This window comes from Heloderma suspectum, chromosome 1, assembly GCF_057233095.1.
Source record: "Heloderma suspectum isolate Gila_16-S chromosome 1, 16-S_ref, whole genome shotgun sequence".
Classification (NCBI taxonomy): Eukaryota; Metazoa; Chordata; class Lepidosauria; order Squamata; family Helodermatidae; genus Heloderma; species Heloderma suspectum.
In genome coordinates, this window is record NC_139458.1 from 35,461,651 (window position 1) to 35,486,626 (window position 24,976).

The 24,976-nt window shown below is 41.6% G+C and overlaps 1 protein-coding gene across 1 annotated transcript in view; it reads left to right on the plus strand.

Annotated features, from left to right (window-relative positions):
• Window positions 1–24,976, plus strand: part of CCDC88C (coiled-coil and HOOK domain protein 88C) — a 152,572-nt gene that overhangs the window by 93,452 nt on the left and 34,144 nt on the right. The window contains exons 11-16 of the mRNA XM_084840695.1: window positions 3,566–3,712; window positions 6,118–6,262; window positions 8,554–8,735; window positions 19,251–19,388; window positions 20,886–21,956; window positions 23,997–24,124. Coding sequence (XP_084696821.1) covers window positions 3,566–3,712; window positions 6,118–6,262; window positions 8,554–8,735; window positions 19,251–19,388; window positions 20,886–21,956; window positions 23,997–24,124 — 1,811 coding nt within the window. The remainder of the gene's footprint in view (window positions 1–3,565; window positions 3,713–6,117; window positions 6,263–8,553; window positions 8,736–19,250; window positions 19,389–20,885; window positions 21,957–23,996; window positions 24,125–24,976) is intronic.

Below are 24,976 nucleotides of genomic sequence, written 5' to 3' on the forward strand. Positions count from 1 at the left end.
CTTCTCTTCTGCCAGTCTGCAGATCTAAGTACTGCCCCAGCTACTGTTTTTTTCTTCTCAACAGTTCCAATCTGCAGCAATGGTTCCCGGGACAAGACAGCAACAATAATCATTTTGATCCAAACTGCAAGTTCTTAAAGCTGCAGCATAATAACCACCCTCCCCTCCAGAGATGACTGCCTGTAAAACCTGGCTACACAATGACATTTACATTTTATGTTTTCATTGTTATATTTAGAATCATGAAATTTATTTTTATTATTTTTTTTACTGTTGAGCATCTTAAGATTCCAAGGAACTCCTCCTGCCTGTAGAAGGTATATGGTGCTCACTTCCCACTCCAAAACTGAATGGCAAAAGGAGAAAGTTTCATTACCTTTCCATTCATATTTCGTTCATTTTGAGGAAGAAACAGAGTGCTGTTTGATTATTTTTCCATGGAACAGCAAGGTGTGTATGGTTTGTATTCTGGGCTACTGTATACACCAATGTGTATACACCAATGAAGTTATAGCCATAGTGATGCAGAGAAGAGCATTATTAATACATTTCCTCTGAGTAGGGGACTGCAGCCCATCTTAAATCTCCCACAAAATTCCTCTCCATTGTGTACTGTGCTGCTCCTGGAGACTGGATTCTTTCAGAAACTAGGGAATCTCTGCTTGAGTCTCTTTCTCCAAATATAAGACAAGAAAAGAAAAATGAGGTGGTGGTGGGGAATAAAAATGAATAGCTTTTAAAAACACACACATTTATGCTTTAACATTATACTTGATGGGTTTAAAAAATGCTAAACAGCTCCCCCTCCCACCTGAAAGCTATGCAAACTCATGTGAAAAAGCTTTTTAGTTACCTTCAAAAGAAGTTGTGATTAATGGCTTTTATTGTTTAAACAAGAGAATAAATCTTCATGCCTGCATTGTTTTGTTTTATTCCTTACTTAACACAAATATAATTTGTAACTAAGTGTCTTTTGAGGTCAATGCTGTAGGGAATATTTTCCTCTTCCAGGCTTTGACTTGCAGCTTCAGAGTTTTGTAGAGTAATTACTTCAATTAACATGTTGCTTTTAGAAAAAGCTTGAACAATGGGTTTGTTGTGTGAATGAGATGGGCAACCTAAAGCAGAATTTTTATTTGATCATGAGGATTTAAGAGAGTGATCTTATCTACAGGATCTGTCCATGGACAGGATAGACTTGCTACCAACCAACTGGGCTCCCATCTTTGCCTTAAGCGCATGATGGACAATCATGTAACAAGTAGCATGGAGGTGCAGAAGTGGGGACAGCTGCACCTGTTCGTTGTCTGTCTCATGTGCAACTTTCTCAGGCATGGTGTGGGCAGCTGAAGGAACAGAAAGGCTGGCTAACCAATTCCTCTCTGGCGCTGTCAGAATTCAGCAGTTCCTGCTATTCAATAAAAATGGCAACTGCTCTCATAATGGTTAGCAGATAGTGTATTCCCAGCCACCACCACCTCAGCTGTCTTGATGATGGGCTGGGGGGTAGGCAGGGGAGGGGAATGGGACACTGCAAGGGAACAGTAAATGCTCCACCACTGCATCTTGCCGTCAGGAAGTGGCACTGTGGTGATTGACAGAAGAGTTGTGAGAGATGGTGTGGGAGTAGGTGTTGGTGTTATTGCATTAGCTTTTGTGCTGTTGACTTTGCTGCTGAATATGAATAGCATCATGACTATATGGTACTAGTGTTAACCCTGGCATAGTGGGTGTCTGGTATAGTGGGAGCATAGGGTTGGCTTCCTGGCCGCAGTCCTAAGCTTGGTTGCTAGGAAGTAAATCTTCATTGAACTCAGCCATAGTTACATCGAACCAATGTTATTAGGATCAGGCTCTACATTTAAAAATTCAGTCAGCACCCCTGATCTCCCAGGCACTTGCTTCCACGGAGTTCCTTCTTCTCCTCCTCCTTCTCTGGCATGACTGTGAGGAAGAGATGGGAAGCTTTTGCGTCCATTTTTTATGAACTGCAGTTTGTCATTTGGTCCCAAACCTACAAACTGTGGTTAATCTTAAATATGGTTAAGTTATGAAGATGACTTGTTTCAACAAACCGTAGTTAAGGTTAGCCACAGTTTAAGGTCTGGATGCCATGCTAAACTGCAGCTGATCAAAAATAGAAGTGAAAGGTTCTGAGCCCTTCCTCACAGCTATGCTGGAGGAGTGGGGGGGAGCAGGGAAGTGTGGAAATCCAAGGCTTGCTGCAGCTCGTTCCTGTCACAATACCAGGGTTTAAACCCATGGTTTATTGTGAAGTCCTGAGTAGCCCACTAGGAAGTGCCATTCCTTGAAAGACTTTCAACTGATTAATGCTATGTAAAACAAGTATAAGGCTGCAGCCCTTTGCGCACTTAGTTGGGAATAAAACCCATTGGGACATGCTTCCAAATAAGTATGCACAGGGTGAGGATGTAAAGGCAAAACTGAACTTTATGCTGCAGGCCCCTTGTGTAATATTAGGCTGACTGCTTTTTCATCATTAACATGCCCTTATGAGGGGTACCAGGCCCATGCTGGCCTTGCAAATATGAGTCTGGGGGTGGGGGTGCACACAGCAAGGCACTTCTGCAAAACATCCCTTCTGAAGGGTGTCCAGCAGTGGAGAAGGCGCTATTGGGCTAATATTACATATGGGTACATATTGCACTGGTTACCAGTTGTTTTCTGGGCCAGATTCAAGGTGTTGGTTTTGACCTTTAAAACCCTATATGGTTCCGGCCCAGCCTATGTTAAGGAGCACCTCCAGCAACACCAGACAGCAACACCAAGATCAGCCTTGGATGGCCTTCTCTCTGTTCCATCAACCAGGACAGCTAGGCTGGTGAGGACGAAGGAGAGGGCCTTCTCTGTGGTGACCCCCATTCTGTGGAACTCCCTCCCTAGGGAACTCTGCCATGCACCCTCTTTAATGAGCTTCCACCATGCATTAAAAACGTGGCTGTTCAGGCAGGCATTTGGGGTGGGTTAGGGTATTTTTTTATGATGTTATTAATGTAGAATTTTATTGTTTTAACTGTTTTATTGTTGTACATCGCCCAGAGTGGCTGGGTGACCAGCCAGAGGGGTGATTAATACATTTAATAAATAAAGGAAGGAAGGAAGGAAGGCAGTCTGTAGTGTTACATGTAGTTTTATGCTATGTCATAGTAGTTTTGTCTTAAATCTCATAGGAATGAAATGTGGGGAGGATTATAATATTGTTTCATTCCAGTTAAAATTAACATTTCATTTGCTATCCAGTTGTAGCTTTAGAATACGGATTTTGCTGATCAAAGAACATTCCCTGCTCTGCAATATTTTTACACAATTTCAGTTTCACAAACGGCATGATTTTGTGATCTTGCTAAGTTGAACATCAGCTACAAAAATGTCTTTTATATCTAGTATATTGTTACTATCAATACTATCAGCATTGAGCGCTTTTTTGGTAGAAAGGCAGGGTATAAAATAAATATTAAAGTGGAGTATATTAAAATTAGCAGGCATTTGAAATCTTATCAAAATCACCTTCAACTTTCTATGTTACATTTTTTGTTATTTGCAGGAGCTTAGAGAAGACAACATCATATTGATTGAGACAAAGACAATGCTAGAAGAGCAGTTGATGATTGCCAGAGGTCGTGGTGATAAATTGCATGAACTTGAAAAGGAAAACTTGCAATTGAAATCCAAACTTCACGACATAGAACTGGTATGGTGTAGTGTCCTTAAATACCAATGGGATTTTCTTTTTAAACTAATTATTTTTCAAGAGGTGGGACAACACATGTCTATACCCCAGAAGAAGATAAACTCTTTTTGGAATAGAGTGAGAAGTCTGAAAATACTGAGACCAAACTGGTAACAATGTTGTGCAATTGCTGTAGTACACACAGGCATGACATGGGGGAAAGTGATAAAAATATACTAGTTTCTCGTTGTGGCATATTGCATGGAAGATACTTGTTTTCGAATTGTAGTATTAATAGATTGATATAAGGATGACATTTTTTCTCTTTCTAGGGTTGTCTGAGGGTTATTTAATCCTTGCATAATCTACGCCGCCCAGATTCACATGACATGACAAGCTACAGCACCCGCCTGCTGCAGCTTGCGTGTTCAGAATCGTGGCCGGCATGTACTGCAACCCACCGTGGCATAAATAAGCCACAATGGGCTGCAGTGGTGGTGTGAACACCCCTAATATGAGCTTTAGACTCAAAATATTGGTCTTGGCCAAAACATTTAAAAAAATTATTCTGGTGCTGTGAACTTTAGGACATCATATATAATTAACTAGGAGAACAAGTGACACTAGTATTATGATAAAGAATCTATACGCTGACTCTACTGCCCAAACTTGGAAAAAACACACAATTTGATGTCACTTCTCAATGAAAAAAATATTCTTGTTAAAACTATGTATCTCCTGTGTTGATTTATATTTTACAATGCCTTAAATGTTGTATAAAAACCCTTGGTGAATTAGATGAGAGAACATACATTGCAAAGCTGCTCTTGCTGGAAGTGTCACCTAAAGTACAGCATGTGAAAAGGCAGCACAAAAACTATATTTCTGATAGTAAATGCAACCAACTATAGGCACTAACAACCCAAAACAGGGTAGTGGTATGTCTCAAGCAAAAGGCAAGTAGAAATTTCCACCCAGACAAAACAAGATTTAATCTTGATGACAACCTGCAACCAATTCTGTGTCCTTTCTGATCAGGCAACAAGCAGTAGGGACTCTCAGAGGGCAGGGGGAAGATGGGTCATGGAGGATAGGTCTGTCAGTGGCTATTAGTCATGGTGATGCCTATATAGAACTTCCGTGTTCGTAAGAACATAAGAAGAGCCATGCTGGATTCATCTAGTTCAGCATTCTGCTCACACAGCGGCCAACCAGCTCCCCACGGGAAACCCACAAGCAGACATGAGTGCAACAGCGCCCTCCCGCCCATGTTCCCCCGCAACTAGTGTACGTAGGCATACGGCCTCTGATACTGGATACATACAGCCATCAGGACTAGTAGCCATTAATAGCCTTATCCTCCATGAATTGGTCCAATCCCCTTTTAAAGCCATCCAAATTGGTGGCCATCACTACATCTATTTTTACTATGTGTCATATGAGGAAGGACTTCCTTTTATCTGTCCTGAATCTCCCACCAGTCAGCTTCATGGATGAACCCGAGTTCTAGTATAATTACAGAGGGAGAACAATGTCCATACCATGCATAATTTTGTACACCTCTATTACATCTCCCCTTACTCACTTTAAGAGGCAGTAAGCTGTGAATTGGGGGCAAATGCCTTCATACTGTTGCCTTCATGCCCTGTTTGTGAGCTTCTGAGGCCACTTGGTTGACCACTGTGGGAATGGATGCTGAACTAGATGGATCTTTGGTCTGATCCAGCAGGGCTCTTCTTATGTTCTTGGGAGTGCCATGTTCTAATTCAGGGGTGGGCAGAAAGTAGATTTGGACTTCAGCTCCCAGCATTCTTGACCATTGGCCATGCTGGCAGGGGCTTCTGGGAGTTGAAGCCCAAAACATTTGGAGATCTACCCTTCTGGCCACCTCTTTTCCAAAAAATCAGAATTACTGTCCTGGCCTAAGCAATCATGATAGTTCAAACACTGCCATTCATTCACTAGTGTGTGGGGTGGTGTCCTGTGAGCCACATTTAGGCCCTGCCATAATTTTTCCATTCCTCTTCATTCCTCCATGTTCCAGATTGGTTGTGTGTTATACTGTTTTTTACACACTGGGAAAAGACATGCTACTCTAAACCTCTGCACCATTGTATACCCCCTAATTTCAAAATAGGAGCTGTGTTTGCCAGATTCTCCAGGTTGAGGGCTAAATATTCCTCCACTAACCTCCTTGGTGGGAGAGGGGCAATGATCCCATGGACAGTCTGGGGCTTCACCCCATGAGTAATTTGACTGGGGAGACCAACTAGAGTTCCTCATACACAAGAGGCTGAAGCTGTTGGCCGCCGTTGCCTTTAATACACAGTACCCTTTTTTGGTATAAATGTTAAGGATCCAAACCAGACTCTCGGTAGTTAATTATAAGCCAGCTATGCCTTCCTGTATGGCCCCTCCACCATTAGGACAGGGATACCGACAAAAAGAGAATTGAAGAGCTGCTGGAAGAGAACATGGTGCTGGAGATTGCGCAGAAGCAAAGCATGAATGAGTCTGTACACCTGGGCAGGGAACTGGAGCAGCTGTCGAAGAGCACAGATCTCTCAGATAGTAAGTAGCATGAGCTGGTTTACCGCTCTTAAAAAGTGACCACCTAACTATTATATTTCAATTCTGGTTTAGTAGCACAAATATGAAAGAGGTTCCCATAATAAGTACTAAATGTAGTACATTTGGAAGTCATTTTTTGTCCAGCTCTGATCAGACGTATCTCCTATTTCTTTCCCTTTTGAATTTTTAAAAACTTGGTCATCGAGCAGGATGAGACAGCCATACTCAAGTGGGGGATTTTGTGCATCTGTTAAAGGCCAGCAGGATGCCAATTATATAGCTCATTATTATTATTTTACTCGCTAGGGTGGGACACCATTTGGATCTTTTGCCTTGAGGCCCAAAATATCTTGGGCCTTGCTGCTTAAAAGTTCTTGTTGGAAGCTTATCTTGCCAGATTTTCCAGCTCTTTGCAGTGACACGTCCTGCTGCTGGCAGAAGCAGTGACTTGTTAATTAACAGCTGCAATAATTTTCTTAATGATGGATCTCCTTTGGATAATGGCTTAACAGAAATACCAGATATAAAACATCTATATCACTTATAAATCAAATAATTTCAGATGATTTAAAAATAGTTTGAATTTAAATGAGGGATGATGTATTTGCTGTTTATACCTAAAGTTTCTAACTTTTAATGTCATTAGTGACCTAGTGAGCTGATGTATATGTAATGCTGACTCCCTATTAACCACAGTTAGCAAATCAAGAATCAGCCTTGGAAAGAAACCTGTTTTATTAACTCTGCTTTATTGGCACCAATATTAAAGCTGACTAGTGTCCAGTTTGCAACTTGCTTCAAATGATAGTTTTCAGGTCCTGGTTTCAGGGAAACCCTGGTTGTCTTTAATTGTGATTCATGTCAGTGCGCATGAACTTCCTAAGACGAGAAGAAATTGCTATAGGGAAGGCAGGAGCTGTTGCAGGGAAGGGGTGCCCCTTCCTGGGGCTGGCGCCTAATTTGCTTACTGTGGTCATCTTTGTAACACTGTGAACGTTAACGTAATTGCAATGATAAGCACGCAGAATATTGAGACAAAACATTTTATTTATTATTTATTTGATATATACCCCACCTTTTTACCAAGGAGATGATATTCAAAGTGGCTGACAATAATAAAAAATGAAATTTAAAATAAAACTTTGTTAAAATGATCATAAAACAAAAACATTGAAAACACAATTAAAACCGTAACAGTAAAAAAATGAAAACAGCACCCAACCCAACAGACCAGCTTACGTGCCAAAGACCTACTTGAAGAAAAACATCTTTGCCTACCAGCAGAGGGACAGCAAAGAGGAAGCCAACTTAGTCTCTCTTGGCAGGGAATTCTAAAGCCTGAGAGCAGCCACCAAGAAGGCCCTACTCGTGTCCCACCAAATGTGCTTCTGATGGTGGCAGTACCGAGAGAGGGGCCTCCCCGGAAGATCTTAAAACCTGGGCAGGCTCTTATAGGAAAAGGGGGTCTTTCAGGTAGCCTTGCCCCAAGCCGTATAGGGCTATATAAGTCATACTTTGAATTGTGCCCAGAAAGAGAGTGGTTGCCAGTGAAGCTGTTGCAACAAGGGAGTTGCATGCTCCCTGTAACTGGCCCCGGTCAATAGTCTGGCTGCAGCATTCTGGACCAGCTGAAGTTTCCAAACAGTTTTCAAAGGCAGCCCCATGTAGAGCACATTACAGTAATCCAAATGGGATATAACTAAAGCGTATGTGACTGTGGCCAGACCAGTCATCTCTAGGACAGCCACAACTGGCACACTAGCCTCAGCTATGGAAACACTCTCTTGGGCACCACCAGAACCTGAGCATCCCAGTTCAGGGCCAAGTCCAGGAGCCTGAGCTCTTCAGAGCCAATCTGTGAGCCTGAGTCTTCAAGGCGAGTGTAACCCCATCCAGCAGAGCTCGAGACCCTATTCCCCGATCTGCCTTTAGAAGCACCCCAGTCTTGTCTGGACTAAGCTTCAATTTGTTCACCCTCATCCAGTTCATTACCAACACCAGACACTGATTTAGAACTAGAACTGCTTCCTTGATTTAGATGGGAAGGAGAGAAACATTCTGCATGAAGTTTGAAAATAAAAAGGTACACAATTCTCAAAACAGAAGTGATGCGGCTTGTGTTTTGAGAATAGTGTGCTTTTTATTTTTTATTCTCCTTGCTTTTAAAAGGATGGATATTTGCTAAGGTCAGGTGATGCATATTGGATTAACAATAGCTTTATCATCCTGGAAGTGGATCCATGTTTACAAACGTGTTACAGCTGGGTATTCTGAATGTTGTATTCCAACAGCAAGGAAATCTTTTGTCTTTGAACTGAATGAATGTGCATCGAGTCGCATCTTGAAGCTTGAAAAGGATAACCAGAGCTTGCAAAACATCATCCAGGAGCTCAGGGATGCATCTATAACCACTGAAGAGAATAGCCTTAAATTTGTGGAACTGCAAAATGAGAATCAACAGCTCGGCCAAAAGGTAATTACTAGAAAAAGTTAGTTGAGCTTCCGAGAGACTGTTTGGAAGCTGGCCTAAACTTTTTAAAAATCCTTGCATAATTCTGAACTTTGCTTCTGATCAGTGCTGTGAATTCAAGTGATGTTTTTAAGTGCTCATGTCACCCTCAACTTTTGTTTCTATTTCTGTAATGGCACTCTGCTGACTTCTTGGCTACACCAATATAAATGAGCAGCAATTCTTAACATTTTATATATACCAGACTTCATTCTGCACATGCTTTATATCAAGTGTCAGAAACCTGCAAGTTGTATTTTGCATAATTTTTGTGCAATTCATATTGAGCTATTTGAAAACAAATCTGAATATTTCTAGCTGCTGGTTTTAGCCTATAAAGCCTTACATGGCTTGGGGCCGCAATACCTGAAAGAGTGCCTCTCCTGGCATGAACCTGCCCCATATGCTGCACTCATCATCTAAGGCCCTCCTCCAGGTGCCTCCTCTGAGAGGAGCCTTCTCAGTGGCAGCCCCCCAATTGTAGAATGAACTCTCCAGCGAGGCCCACCTGGAGCCAACATTGTTATCTTTTCGGCACCAGGTTAAAGACCTTCCTCTGCTCCCAGGCATTTGGCAACGTATGATAGGTTTTTAATCAGGTCATGGGATATTGCTTAGATATGTGTATGTGTGTCTACTCTGTCTATATGTTTGTAGCTAAACTGTTTTTAAATTATGCATAATAGTGTATTTTGGGGTTTTTTAAATCTTTATGAAAAGCCCAGAGAGCTTTGCTCTTGAGTGGTATAGAAATGTAATAAATGAAATTAATGAAATGAATATATAGTGCATGTTCTTTAAGCCCTTTGCTCTTTATGGCATATGCACAGGGATTGGAATGTACCAGTTGTTTATTATTTGTAATACACTGTGATTAAAAAACACAAAGTAAAGATTGATTGACCTACAGAGAGTAAACTATCGGCCAGTTGAATCTCTGGTGTAATTCCATTTAAATGTTCACTAGGAGAGAACTGAGCCTACTATATTTTCTCAAGGTCTCTTCTATTTGCTCTTCTGGTCCACTTACTTCATTCCTGTCTTCTGTCCCATAATGCCAGTTTTTCTTCATCCCTCGTTATGACTGTCAGCTTATTTTGGGGCTGACATGCTGCCCCAAAACAAAATGACATGGTATGTCAATGAATTTCAGGTTATGAATTTCATGATAAAATAGCTCAGTTTTTTAACTTGCTTTTTAGTTACCTCTGATGAAGAGTGGTTATAACACATTGGAAACAAGTTAGATTTAGTTCCCAGGGGTTGCTGGCGGCAGGGGAAGCTGTCACTATTTTTTTTTTAAGCATACTGTGAATTGAGCCATTAGAGATTAGGTATTTCAAGAGGTACCCTTACTCCTTAAGAGCAAATAGAGATGTCCTAAATTCCATCTATGAGATGAGTGAGTTCTGTTGGGAGGCAGAACAAAGGGTAGGACTAATATCTTAACTGTGCCCCAGTGCTAATGACGTTGTGCTAGCATAAACAAAGGCTTGCTCAATGTAACAGCCAGGGAAATGGGAAAGTGGCAATTTGCCACCAAATTTTGACATTGCTGCCAAATTTCAGAGGCAAATTGCTACTTTTTCCTATTGCCCTAGCAAGCAATAGTTACGTTGCACAAGTCTTGGTTTAGTGCTGGCTCACGGTTGTATACCTCCCAATGTCTTTTCCATTGTATCCCCAAATATAGAGTTCTTTTCCTAGCAAACCTGACAGAGCTCAATCCTGTTGCCTTTTAGAACATTCCGGGGTGTTTTTTTTATTAAAGTAAGTATTTAGAAAGATCCTGAGAAGGTTCTGTAGTGTTGCTGTTGTTGTTGTTGTTGTTGTTATTAAATAATTTATATGCTGCCCGATATCAAAACTCTGAGAGGCTTACAATAACAGTAAAAGAATGGATCCATCAAAGGTCACATGAGTGGACATTTGCTCATGCAACAGGACTTATTATTTATTTATTTGATTTATGCTCTGCCTTTCTACCAAAGAATGGCACTCAAGACGGCTTACAAAACAATTTACAATAGATTAAAACAATAAAACACAATAAAAACATAATTACGGAATAAAAACAGCACCTACCCCGCAGGCCCACTTACAGGCCAAAGGCCTTCTTGAATAAAGCAGTCTTTGCCTGCTGTTGAAAGGATAGCAGAGAGGGAATTAACCTAGCCTCCCTTGGGAGGGAGTTCCACAGCATGGGAGAGGCCACTGAAAAGGCCCTCCCTCGTGTCGCCACCAAACGTGCCTCTGATGGTGGTGGTCTCGAAAGAAGGGCCCCTCTGGATGATCTTAAGGACTGGGCAGACTCATATGGGAGAAGGCAGCCTTTCAGGTAGCCTGGTCCCAAGCCATATAGAGCTCTATAGGTCATAACCAGCAGTTTGAATTCTGCCCAGAAACAGAAAGGTAGCCAGTGAAGCTGGCTGGATTGGGCCCATGCTCTCTCTCTCTCTCTCTCACCTCAAATTGCATTTTGGTGATTAATTCACAAGGAAGGAAGGCTGCAAAGAGTGTCCAAGATTGTAAGCCATTTGAACAGCTGCACATATTCCTCTGATTGCACCATTTCACCCTTCTCAAAGTGGTACGATATTGGTCACAGATCATGTGAGTCTACCATGACTCGCTACTTCTTTTTTGTCCTCCTCTTCTGCAAATGAATTGTATTCCGAGAACTCTAGAATTGTGGCTGACCAAGTGCTGCAAGGTGTCAGGGGTAGGGCAAAAAAGAAAGAAAGAATGTGCAAGCATGAGAAAGATGAGAGAAGATGCCAGCTGCTTGCAAGTGTAAGGCCAGCTGAAGAACAGCTATTAAAAATAAAAGTTCTTAGTCAATGACGTATTCCATTCTGCTAACCATGGTTCAGCGCAGAAGCTGCTCCAGTATGGTAACTGAATTTGGTCAGATAGCTGATCACTTGAATCCCTTCTTATATATTGTTACGCAGTGACTGCGGGTAATGGATTAATCATGTAACAGTAATACGTTGTTTTGGGTTTGGGTTTTCTTTTGTTTGTTTTTGCATCCTGACTTGTTCATTCCTGGAGACAATGAAAATTTGTGTTTTAGATACTCTTCTGCAGTACTAGAAGACTACTATGCTGAGGAACATCATTCTTGAATAGAATCATAGAATAGTAGGGTTGGAAGGAGCCTACAAGACCATCGAGTCCAACCCCCTGCTCAATGCAGGAATCCAAGTCAAAGCATCCCTGACAGGTGGCTCTCCTGCCTAATGCCTCCAGTGTGGGAGAGCCCACTACCTCCCTAGGTAGTTGGTTCCATTGTCGTATTGCTCTAACAGTCAGGACGTTTTTCCTGATGTTCAGCCGGAATCTCGCTTCCTGTCACTTGAGCCCATTATTCCGTGTTCTGCACTCTGGGAGGATCAAGAAGAGATCCTGGCCTTCCTCTCTGAGACACCGTTTCAAGTATTTGAAGAGTGCTATCCTATCTCCCCTCAGTCTTCTCTTCTCAAGGCTATACATGCCCAGTTCTTTCAATCTCCCTTCATAGGGCTTTGTTTCCAGTCCCCTGATCATCTTTGTTGCCCTTGTCTGAAACCTCTCCAGCTTGTCTGCATCCTTCTTAAAGCGTGGTGCCCAGAACTGCACACAGTAACCAGTGCTGAGTACAGGGCAACTAGTACTTCCGGGGATTTGGAAGCTATGCTTCTATTAATGCAGCCCAAAATAGCATTTGTCTTTTTTGTAGCCATATCCCATTGTTGGCTCGTATTCAGCTTGTGATCTACAACAATTTCAAGTTCCTTCTCGCTTGTAGTGTTGTTGAGCCATGCATCCCCCATCTTGTAACTGAGCATTTGGTTTCTTTTTCCTAGGTGCAGAACTTGGAATTTATCCCTATTACATTTCATTCTGTTGTTTTCAGCCCAGCTCTCCAGTCTATCAAGATCACTTTGAATTTTGTTTCTGTCTTCCAAGGTATTAGCTTTCCCACCCAATTTTATGTCATCTGCAAATTTGATCAGCATTCCCCGCACCACCTCCTCCAAGTCATTAATAAAAATGTTGAAGAGCACTGGGCCCAGGACCGAGCCCTACAGTGCCCCGCTCGTTACCTCTCCCCAGTTTGAGAAGTTCCCATTGATAAGCACTCTTTGAGTCTGATTCTGTAGCCAACTGTGGATCCACCAGATCGTTGTTTCATCCAGCCCACTTTGAGCTTGTTTGTTCATCAGGATATCATGGGGCACTTTGTCAAAAGCTTTGCTGAAGTCGGGGTATATTATGTCCACAGCATTCCCACAGTCCACAAGTGAGGTTACTTGGTCAAAAAATGAGATCAGATTCATCTGGCAGGATTTATTCTTGACAAATCCATGTTGGCTTCGAGTAATCATTGCATTGTTTTCAAGGTGCTTCCAGATGGATTGCTTTATCATCTGCTCCAGACTTTTCCCAAGGATTGATGTCAGACTGACTGGTCTGTAGTTCCCAGGTTCCTCCTTTTTACCCTTTTTGAAGATAGGGACCACATTAGCCCTCCTCCAGTCATCTGGTACTTCACCCGCCCTCCATGATTTCTCAAAGATAATAGACAGTGGTTCTGAGAGTTCTTCTGCCAGTTCCTTTATTACTCTAGGATGCAGTTCATCTGGCCCTGGAGATTTGAACTCATTCCTAGTAATTAGGTGTTCCTTGACCATATGCCTATCAATCTCAAGCTGCAATCCTGCCCCTTCAGCCTGTACTTTGCCTTTGCCAGGGGGGGTCATAGACCCTCTTTTGGAAGAAGACTGAGCCAAAGTAGGAATTGAACACTTCTGCCTTTTCTTTGTCATCTGTTATCATTTTGCCATCCTTATTTAATAGTTGAACCACCATTTCTTTCCTCTGTCTTTTATTATGCACATAGCTGAAGAAGGCTTTTTTGTTGCTTTTAGCATCCCTCGCTAACCTCAGCTCATTCTCAGCTTTAGCCTTCCTGATGTCACCTCTGCAGTTCTGTGCTACCTACCTGTACTTTTCCTTTGTTGCTTGGCCTTCCTTCCACTTCCTTTTTTGTTTTCAGGTCATCTCTAAGCTTTTTGTGAAGCCATATTGGCTTCTTCTGTTGTGGTCCACCTTTTTTTCTTGTTGGAATTGTTTGTAATTGTGCCTTTAGAATTTTCTTTTTTAAAAAACTCCCACCCATCGTGGACTCCTTTCCTTGTTAGAGTCTCTTGCCATGGGACCTTACTTATCATTGTTCTGAGTTTATTAAAATCAGGTTTCCTAAAATCCAGGGTATGCGTTTGGCTGAACTTGGCTTTTGCTTCCTTTAGAACCAAGAATTATTTATTATTTATTTATTCATTTCATTTCTATACCGCCCAATAGCCAAAGCTCTCTGGGACTCAAGTATAACGTGGTTGCTTTCCCCCAGAGTTCCTGTAACTGCTACTTTACCCACTAAGTCATCTCTGTTGGTTAGGATCAAGTCAAGGATAGTCAATCCTCTAGTTCCTTCCTCTACTTTCTGTAGGAGGAAGTTATTCACCACACAAGTCAGGAATTTCCTGGAGGGGCTATGTTCTGCAGAATTTGTCTCCCAACAAATATTACTACTACATCATGCTTCCTTGAAACACTGGCTATTTGCTTTTCAAAAGTTTCATCCTTGTATTCTCCTTGGTTGGGTGGCCGGTAGTAGACTCCGACCACCATGTTCCTTTTATTCTTTGCTCCATTTATTTTAACCCAGATGCTCTCGATGGGTCTTCCAAGCGCATCCTCTTGTATTTCTTTGCGGAGATATGTATTTTTAACATAGGGTGCAACCTCACCTCCCTTTCTGTTCCTCCTGTTCTTTTTGACGAACAAGTTATATCCTTTAATTGCTGTATTCCAGTCATGAGAGTCATCCCACCCAGTCACTCCACCAATAGCTGTAACTATCAAGTCATAATTTCCCTCCTGTATTAAGAGTACAAGTTCATTCTGTTTGTTTCCTATACTCTGGGCATTAGTATATAGACATCGAAGACAATGTCTGTATACTTCCTACATGTTTGTGAAGGCTATTATTGGGCACTATTAGAGCTGTTCTTTCCGTTGTGGTGCATGAGCCTTTGTCCATTGTTACCCCCAACTTTAGCTGCATCGAGAAAGAGCAATGCAGCTTTACAAAGGATTTTGGATATTTCATCACAACACAAGCAAAGAATTCTGTGTTCTTTGCAGTAGACTTTTAGGACATACTGCTAACTTATCGTTTAGCATTATGTGCACAAGCCTTGGGTGATACACTGCCCCTCCCCTCTCCTCCCACAGAGCTGCGAGGAAGAGATCAGAAATGTTCATCTCCACTTTTAAATTAAACAGAGTTCCTTGTTATGTCTCAGGGGAACTGTGGTTAGTTTAATCTATCGTTCTTGAACAAGCCAGGAACATAAACCATGGTTAATCTGAAAACACTTGCTTCGAAACTCCACCTCATGGCAACACTAAAGAGACGAAAGCATGTGAATCCAAGGCTTCTGCCAGGTTGCATACGTATAACGCTAAACCTTAGTTTATCATAATCTCGGAACCAGGCCATTTAGTGGATATGCATGAGCTTCAGCCTCCAAGTTTTTAAAATGGGAGAAACAAAGAGTGTTTTGGCACTTAAAGGCTAACACATTTATTATGGCATAAGCTTTTGTGGACTACAGTCCACTTCATCAGGCACATGAAGTGTTAACCTAAGTTGACGGGTATGGTGTGTATACACTTTAGAACCATGAGTATACATTACCAGCTTAAGATAACACTTCCTATATCTGATGACGTGGACTGTAGTCCACAAAAGCTTATGCCATAATAAATGTGTTAGTATTTAAGTGAACCAGACTTCTTGGTTTTGCGGCAGCAGACTAACACTGATACCTTGTGGAAATTGTAAAATGGGAATAATCATGACCTTGCAAGCCATTCAGATACGTCCTCAGAAGGTCATTGTCCATCCTTGGTTCCAGTCTTCCTTAACCTGATTTTTTTTCCCTTCTGGCCTCTCCCTCTATTTCTCTCCTCCCATTCTTCCCTCCTTCCTGCCATGCTTTCATAGCACAGTGTTTCATCTAGCCAACTAGAGAGAGAAATCCAGTGCTGTGCTGTTGTGAGCAGAGAAAAATCCATGACTGAGACCTTGAAGAGCTGCTGCCGGACAGATTAGACTGTACTGGACAAGACAGACGGGTGGTCTGACTCAGTATAAGACAGTTTCATTCATGTTCATATGAGTGACGCAGAACTCTCCATTAGATAGATCTTGGTAATTCACTGAGCAGTAGATGGTTTCAAGGCATCCAAAGATATATGATGTGTCTTTGAGAGTATCTGACTAATAGCTCTTGGTAATATTAACTTGCTTTTTTTTTTTTGCCTTGACTATAACAATATGTAAAGGTTACATAAAAAGTGCAAGTACTGAGCTACATTGCTTTAATTTTTCATCCCAAATGTCTTCGAGAGGAAACAAGTAGATTAAATAGACATTCCCATTTCATTTCTGGGCCCCTGGGAGACTCTTGTGAAAAGCAGTTATTGCCAGAAAAGCTTTCTGTTCCAGCCTTCAGCAGACATCTCCTTGGGGACCAATGAACTGTGTTGCTGTTACACTTCTAAAGGTCAAATGTTCTTATCTATGAATTGGGTAGGGCTGCCTTATCTAGACATTTCCTGTAATTTAGACTAATATGCGCTTGTAATCTGCCAACCAAGCTTCACTGATTTCTTTTTCTAATTGACCCATATGTTTCTCAAACAGTCTTGCCAAAGTGGTTGTGTTTGGGTGGGTGGTGAATTCATTCAGAAGTAAGGGCCAAATTGGACAAGTGCTGTGAACTGTCTAGCTTATTTTGTACACAAAGAATCATTTCAATAGGCTTGCTTGTATAGTAGGCAAATGTTGGATATTCTTTTGTGTAATTTCATGCATGACACTGAAAATGCATCTCTTACCACCACCACCACCACCACACACATGTACACTGGTTTAGAGATGATTCTCACTCACACACTCTCTCTCTGTAACCATCAAGCTGTTTTTTTTTCCTTCTGTTCTGGCCAGAGCATGGTGTTGGTTTATAAGCTTCATTTTAGCCTGACATTCCTTCAGGTCCCAGTTTGAGGACCCACTGTGGACTTGATCCTAACACATGCATCTTTCCTACATTTATAGTGATTGTTGATAGACTAAAGAAAGAATTGGCAATGTACAATTTGTTCTGTAGATTATCATAGCAATCAGAAGTAAGCACAAAAGAAAAGATTAGGATCACAGTGTGAGGGCGGAGGGGGGACACAAAATGCTAAAGCCAGCCTATCTCTCCCTCACCCACCCACCCACACACACAGGTCCTAATGTGATTTTCTTTCAAAAAACCATTCACGCAGTTTCTGTGTGCATGAGTGGTACTGCATCGAATTTGGCCCTTAGCCAATGGCCTCTACCGTATCTTGTGGAAACAGTTTTTATACATTAATTATGTTAAATGCATGAATGGCATCTTGCCTAGTTTGGTTGTTAGATGGATTTTAAAGGGAATTTGACAAATTCATGAAGGATAAATCCATCAATAGATAATAGCCATGATAGCCATGAATTGAAGCTCTATGTTCAAAGGCTGTATGCTACTGAATACCAGATGCTGAAGGGCAAACTGTGGTTTGTTCTTTCCTCCATGCATGGCTTCTGGGTCAAGAAGCATCTGGTTGGCTAGTGTTAGAACAGAGCAAGACTAGATTACTTCTGGATTGACTACAAGACTAGATTACTTCTGGATTGACTTCAAGACTAAATGATTTCTGCTGGGCTGCTCTTAACATTCTTATGGGATTTGTGATGTCTACACTACCGTATTTTCAGATTGTTCAACATAAAAATCCAGTTTCACAGGCCACACAATGTGATGATCATATATTTCAAAAACATTAAAATGTGATATGATTATCCTTATTGGAGCATAATTGTTGCTGTGAAATCTGAGACTGAGTGGGTTAAAATTTATATAACTATGATTTGGAACTTCAGAACAAGATTTGTGGTGGTTGACGAAGGAGGTTGAAGAAAGATGGTGTAATAGAGGTGTATAAAATGCAAGAAGAACTAGGGTTGACTGACTGTCTACATTTGACACAGCCATAGTTCAGTGGTACTTGAGCAAGACTTGGCCGTGAGAAGGAGATGAAAAGCTTTCACTTCATTTTTAATTGTAGTTTAGTGTTAGGCCTAGACCAGACAAACTGTGGTTAGTCTTGACTATATTTTATTAACACAAGCCAGTGTCAAACCATGGTTTATGAAGTTTACTTGTTTCAATAAAGCATAGTTAAGATTAACTGTAATTTAGGGTTTGGGTATGAAAGTAAAGTGTAGTTGGATCAAAAATGGAAGCAGAAGCTTCTGTTCACTTCCTTGCTGTGCTGGAGGAGAAGGGGAGCACATGACCCCAAGTCCCATTCATGTAACACTAAACTATAGTTTAACACTATGTCCAAACATAGCCATTGTGAAGAGAAGGGAAGAAATGCTTTGCTGCTCTAATGCTCTTGCTAGCCATTGAGATTACCTAAATTAGCTAGAAGCTTGGCTGATTGTACCAGATGGCAGCAGCTGTTCTCTTTTTAGTGCTTAACGTTTTGCAGCCACAAACCTTTTCCATTAATACTTCTATAAAATCTGTTTAACTGTACAGAAAAAATGAGAATTATTTTAATTACTGAATCCGGAAGGCTTTGGGCTTGATGTTGGCAAATAATCCAAAACATAATCAGATTGTTGTGTTCCTTACAACTATCATCTGAAATGGAAGCAGAATATAAAATAGTCAATTTGTAAAGCTGAGCACTTGTTTTGCCAAATCAAGCAGGTGGTGTTATGGCACATTGGGAATGCCGGAGAAGAGGAAGATTGTGCAATCAGAAATGTGCTGTTTTTTTCTTCCCTCTCTCTTTCCACCCCTTGTTTAAATTGTGCATTAATCGTTGGGAAATAAATTGCCAGGTTATCCCAGTTAGGATGGGAAGTATTCGCTAAGGATTTGTTTTTGTCAAAAGGTTAACAGTGGAGATGTAGAAAATGAATGAGAACTTGTTCTGTTAAAAGAAAAGAATTTACTTATTAATTTTTTTTAATTGTGAAGTCAGAAAAAGAATTATTCTATGACAAGTTTGTTCTTGAACCCAGAAGGTAATACTTGACATAACCCATTTAGAGCAAATGCCACAGTTCAGAATATTCCCTCCTCGCTGTTCTAGAAATACTACCATGGCTACAGTATCCTTTGATTCACATCAGAGCCACTGAATATGGTGGAAGCGAAACCTTTTCTCATTTTAAGACTGTAATATTTCTGTAACGTTACATAGTTTGGCAAAAGTAATTTGGCAAATTTAAAATATTTACTTTCTCGCAATGCCCTTATATGTGAGAAATATTTGTTCCAGGATTGCATATAATATATTGTGGTAATTTTCTCCATGCAGATCGAGAAGTTACAGAACCAGATTGAAAGAGAGAAGCAAAGTAACCAAGACTTGGAGACTTTAAGTGAGGAGCTCCTCAAAGACAAGGAAGAGCTTCAGGGCATGATGGAGACTTTGAAGGCTGACAGAGAGAGACAGGTGCAGAGACAGTCCTTGCAAATGTAATCCCAGGGGCATGTTTGGCTGGCTATTTAGAAAGACTTGTTGGCTGGCAAATGGAAAAGGGCATGAAAAATTGTTGCTGCTGGAAAATTAATTCAAGGGCTAAGGAAGATCAAAAAGATCAATTAATCTCTGCCCACATAAATACTTCGGGCATCCCCAGCCACTGGTTTCCTGCCCTTCAGGTGCCCTTGACTTTTGGAGCAAGGATGTTGTCGAGAGGATGCAGCTCGACTCTCAGTAGTGCTACAGGGGAAAACTGAGTTGCTTAAGCAGTTGCATGCAGATAAAATTTGAAAAGATGCTGCAAGAATTGCCACACCTTTCATGCTGCTGTTTTGAATACATAGGGTAAAATCCCATGTAAGTGCTACTTAGAGTAGACCCACTGAAATGAATGAGACTTAAGTTAGTTATGATTAACTTAAGTCCCATTCATTTCAATGGGTCTACTCTAAGTAGGACTTTGGATTTTGCCCATAGAAAGCCGCCTAATACCAAGTCAGGCTATAGGTTCACCTAACTCAGTACTGCTTACACTGGCAGGCAGCAACAATTCAGGATTTCAGACCGAAGTCTTTACCAGCCCTACCTAGCAATGGGAGGAATTGAATCTGGGGCCTTTTGCATGTAAATCATGTGCCGTACTGCTGAGGCTAATGCCTTTCACCACGTTGTGTGTGCTACAAGCTTGGTAGGCATCATCTATTCAATTTATTGTTAGTCTGGAGAAAGAAAAATGGAGGTTACCAGCCTGCCTTTAAAACTGACCTGGCCAACGGGATTTCTAAGTAACTTTGTATGGAACATGTAAGCAGAAAGCTCCTCTTTCCGATAATGTGTATCTGGTTCATGAAGTAGAGTAATCCTAACCTTTAAATGCACCTTCCGTAGAGAGTGGATTGCTGTAACAGTACACAGGAATTCCTTGTAGAATGACAAGACAGACATCCAAGGAAGACTGAAGTTAACAACTCCCAGGGTACTTTCTTAGACATGACATCTGTTTGAGTAGTATGAGTATCTGGACAGAATAAGAAGTGAATACAATTCAATTCATTCTTTATGAAGGTGGTGTAGAAATTGCCACACAAAAAAGCTTCCCTGAAGGATTCCTGACATGCTTTCTGGAATATCTGACATGAAATCCAACTCAGTGTGAAGGGATGTCTGCTGGTCCGGTCAAACCAACTCCCCCTCCCTAGCTTTAATCCTGGTTTGGGTGCCTGTCCTGTGGCTAGCACCAAACAGTAGGATGTGTCTCATAGTGCTGTGAGACTACACAAGACAGAGCAACAATTGACCCAGCCACACAATTTTTTATATTTGTGTACATCTTGCTGTAATGCAACTCACCAAGTTCTGTATCTCACCTGGTTGATCCAGATTTTGCTTTACATTATATGAAATATTCCGGAGTGCTTGCAGCTTTCTGGTATTTAATGGGCTCTCTTGTTTTTATTCTGAATGTAGATAAAAGACCTGGAAAAAGAAACTGACCATCTCAATCAAGTGGTTCTGTCTCTGAGGCAGAGGTGTCAAGTCAGTAGTGAGGCCAGAGTGAAAGACATTGAAGTGGAAAACAAAATACTTCATGAAACAGTTACAGAAACGAGTAGCAAGCTCAGCAAGCTGGAGTTTGAGAAGAAACAGTTGCAGAAGGACTTTGAGCAGGTTAAAGAAAAAGTGGAAAGAGTAGAAGAAATGGACAAAGAGCTTCATCGGCTGGAGAGAGAGAATGAGCAGCTCACAAAGAAAGTTGCAGCCATGAAAATTACTACAGAGAAAGTAGAGGTTCTTGAGCAAGAAAATGGGGATCTTGAAGGAGAGAACAGGAAGCTGAAAAAATCCCTAGATACCTTGCACAATGTTTCTGTCCGGCTGGAAAGCTTGGAAAAGGACAACAAAGAGCTAGATGAAGAGAACCTAGAACTTAGGAGAATGGTAGAGACTATGCGTTTTACCAGTGCAAAAATTACCCAGATTGAGGCTGAAAATAAAGAGCTGGAAAGGGAAAAAGAGGCTCTTAGGAAAAATGTAGAAATGTTAAAGATTCTGATCAAGAAATCAGAAAGGTTGGAGCTCAGTTACCAGAGTGTGAATGCAGAGAACCAAAGACTCCAGAAGATTCTAGAAAATAGCAGCAAGAAAATCCAGCAGTTGGAGAAGGAACTCCAGGGTGTTGAAAGTGAAAATCAAATACTTCAGAGAAAATTGGAGGAGCTGAGAGTCTCAAATAAGCAGATGGAGTGGTTGGAAAAGGAGAAGAAATTGTTAGAGCAAGAAGTGTCCCAACTGGATAAAGATAAGAAGATGTTGGAGAAGGAGACGAAAAGGCTTTGGCAGCAGGTGGCGCTGAAAGATGATAGTTTGGATGAGAACACTGTAAAACTAGCAGCAATGGAGAAGGAAAATAAAGTATTAGAAAGAGAACTTGCTAGATTCAGGGACTCGTCCAGTAAGATGAAAGAATTTGAAAAGGAGAATAAAGACCTCCTAAAGCAAGTTACCATTGATAAGAGAACACTAGCGACATTGAGAGAGGTAAGCAAAGTAATGTTAGTGCATATGTATTTCAGCATCTAGCATATATAGAACATTGTATGTAGGGGTGGACGAAAGTCACTTACCTGTCCTCGAAGCTTTTCGCGGTGGGGGGGAGGCGCTTCGTTGCTCCCCCGCGAAGTTCAGGCCGGGGGGGGGAGGCTTCCCACCTTGCCCGGCCGAAATTCAGGCCGGGGGGGAGGTTTCCCGCCTCGCCCGGCCGAAATTCAGGCCAGGGAGGAGGCGCCTCGCCTCGCCTGGCCGCGAACTAAACAGTTAAAAAACAAAACGCCCCCATGATAGGCTACGTGATGATTAACGTAGCCTATCACGGCTAGATCTGCAAAGTCAGCCGTGGTAGGCTACGTAAATCGTCACATAGCCTATCACGGGGGTGTTTTTGTTTTTTTTTCTTTTATTGGAATGGCGGCGGTGGCAGCCGGTCGAAAGATCGGCTGCCGCCCCCGCCCCGGACGAAGACCCGCTGAACCGCCGGCTGGACCCGCCGCCGGGAGGGACATTCGGCAAAGGTAAGTCCTGTCCCGGGGGGGGGGGTGCGGAGAATTTCTCCCCAAAACTTGTTCGGGGGGCCGAACACGTTGGCGCTCAGCCCCCCGAAGTTTCGGGGAGAAATTCTCCGCCATCCCTAATTGTATGTCCAATCCTGATCAAGAATTAGGGAGACACTGTGTGGCAATTAGGTGTATTACATTTTGATGTGGCCTGGAAAGAATGGTTGAATTCTCATGAAACTTTCTGTAGGTGATAGGTACAGTCCTCTGTGGCCCAAAATCATGGAGTTGAAGAGTCATATGAAAGCCACTGCCTTTAGTGCTTGCCTTCCTGATTTGTGACTCATAGAAGAGAGGGTCCTATTTCACAAGTACACAGAACAACAAAGTAGATTCAACAAAAATTCAGTAGATTCAGAAAAACATGTCTCAATTTATTAAGCTGAGAGATGCACAAGACATTTGCTCATGCACAAAGCACATGAGCCATGGTTAACCAGAAAGTCTCTAATTAACCATAGTTTCCCATTTCTGTCTGGACCACCTTGAAGGGGCTACATACCTGGGCAAAAGACTCAGGTGTATCTCAGCTTAATAAGTGGAGATAATGATAAACCGAATATAGCCTACTCTGCAAATATGGCAATACTTCATCCAGTGAGAAATCTATATTATCCTGCAATTTTCTAACCAGAGAAGTATCCTATTGCAGATGCTTGAGTGAAGTAATTGTGGAGCCATCCTATCTTATCCCAGATTCACAGAAAGAAAGATTTCATGAGAGTGCAGCTATGTTTTGAAGCCTTGGTAACACATTTTAATGTACATACTTACTCAGTTCTGTATCCCACTTTCTTCCATGGTACCCAAAGCAGCATACATAGGGGTTTCTAGACTGCTTTCTATCCAGGGATTGACAAGAACTGTGCCTAGGCCTGCTTAGCTTTAGCAAGGTTCAGCAAGTACCTTCAGAACATGTCCTACGTAGGAACCCAGGGCTTCCTGTCTGGCCCATGGCTGGCCCTACCATTATTCAGTCATGTGCCTGCATCAGGCAGTGGAGTGGGAAAGGGCGTCGAATTATTCTGCTGTCTCCACCTTGTATAAGATATGTAAGCCAGTCAAAATTCATACTGTCCATGAGACTTGGTATTCCCAGAGATCCAGTTGCTGGCCCTTCACAAATGTTCATTTGCCTTGAAAAGCCAAGGGCTGTTCACACATCATGATTTTCTTCACAAACATAACCTGTGTGGTGGCCAGGAAACTACATACTCACAATATGTGTGACGAATATCTAGACTGACATATATACACACAGCAAAATAAATAATTTGCATTTGTCTCATATTAACATTATACACATTGTGATCACATAGTTTTTTCTTTCCAGCAACAATATCTGTATAAGGACAGTCTTGTATGAAGCAGTCCTGAGGGCCTCCTAAATCTAGTATTGTTCTGTTTAAAAACCTTGTGTAATAATTGTTCTCACTTATGCTTACTTACAAATTGACCCTGTTTCTAGGATTTGGTTCTTGAGAAGTTAAAGAGCCAGAGGTTGTCTTGTGAGATGGACAAGCTGGACCAAGAACTGGAGAAGATTGGATTGAATAAGGAGCTGCTCCTACAAGACGACAATGGCAACAATGACAAGTGAGACGATAGTCTTTTTCTGATGGGCAGCGGAAGGATTTCCTTCACCTTTTGTCTTAATCTCTGTTCATTTCTCCTCTAGGGTCTAGGTAGTCTTGTCAACAGCTGTTTGTAGGTTTGGTAAGATTTCTCTAGGACCACTGATGCTGTTGTTTGTGCAGAGGGAACTGAATTGCCAAACAGTTGTTTCTTCAAGAAGCTTATGTAGATAAAAGAAAGTGCCCTGTCAAACCCAGAGGTGCTACACGGACATCTTGCAAGCCCTAGTAAATTAAAGGTGAAATTGTGACTTCACTGAAACTGATAGGAGCTTTTCATTTGACTTCAGTGATCCCACGGTTTTACCTAATATTATTGTTCAGTTGATTCTGTCATGTATTTTATCGATGCCACTTACTATTGAAACCATTTTCCACAAAGATTTGGACACCTGACATATGCAAATATTTCCGTAATGTAGCAGAGGGGTGTGTGTGTGCAAATATCTCCTCCCTCCAACACTTCCCATTGAAGAGATAATCCTCACTATCTCTTCCAACAACCTCAATCACCACCTGGTGGAAGGATTACACCTAGATGGTTATGAATGTCAGAGATAACGTGCTACTGTATCTACGGCAGCATGTACCTCGGAGTGCTGGATGCAAGTCTTTCTTCCCACCTCCCCCAGTGCAGCACCCTTTTGCATCTGCAGGTGCTTTATCCCTAATGTGATATTTCTAGTTCTGCAAATAAATATTTGCAGATGAAAAAAACAGGACACTGATAGAAGGCAAATGTTTTTTTGAGTTCCTTTCTAACATTTAGGAGGAATAGCTGAAAACTCTCAAATGGTTCTATTTGTACATTTTC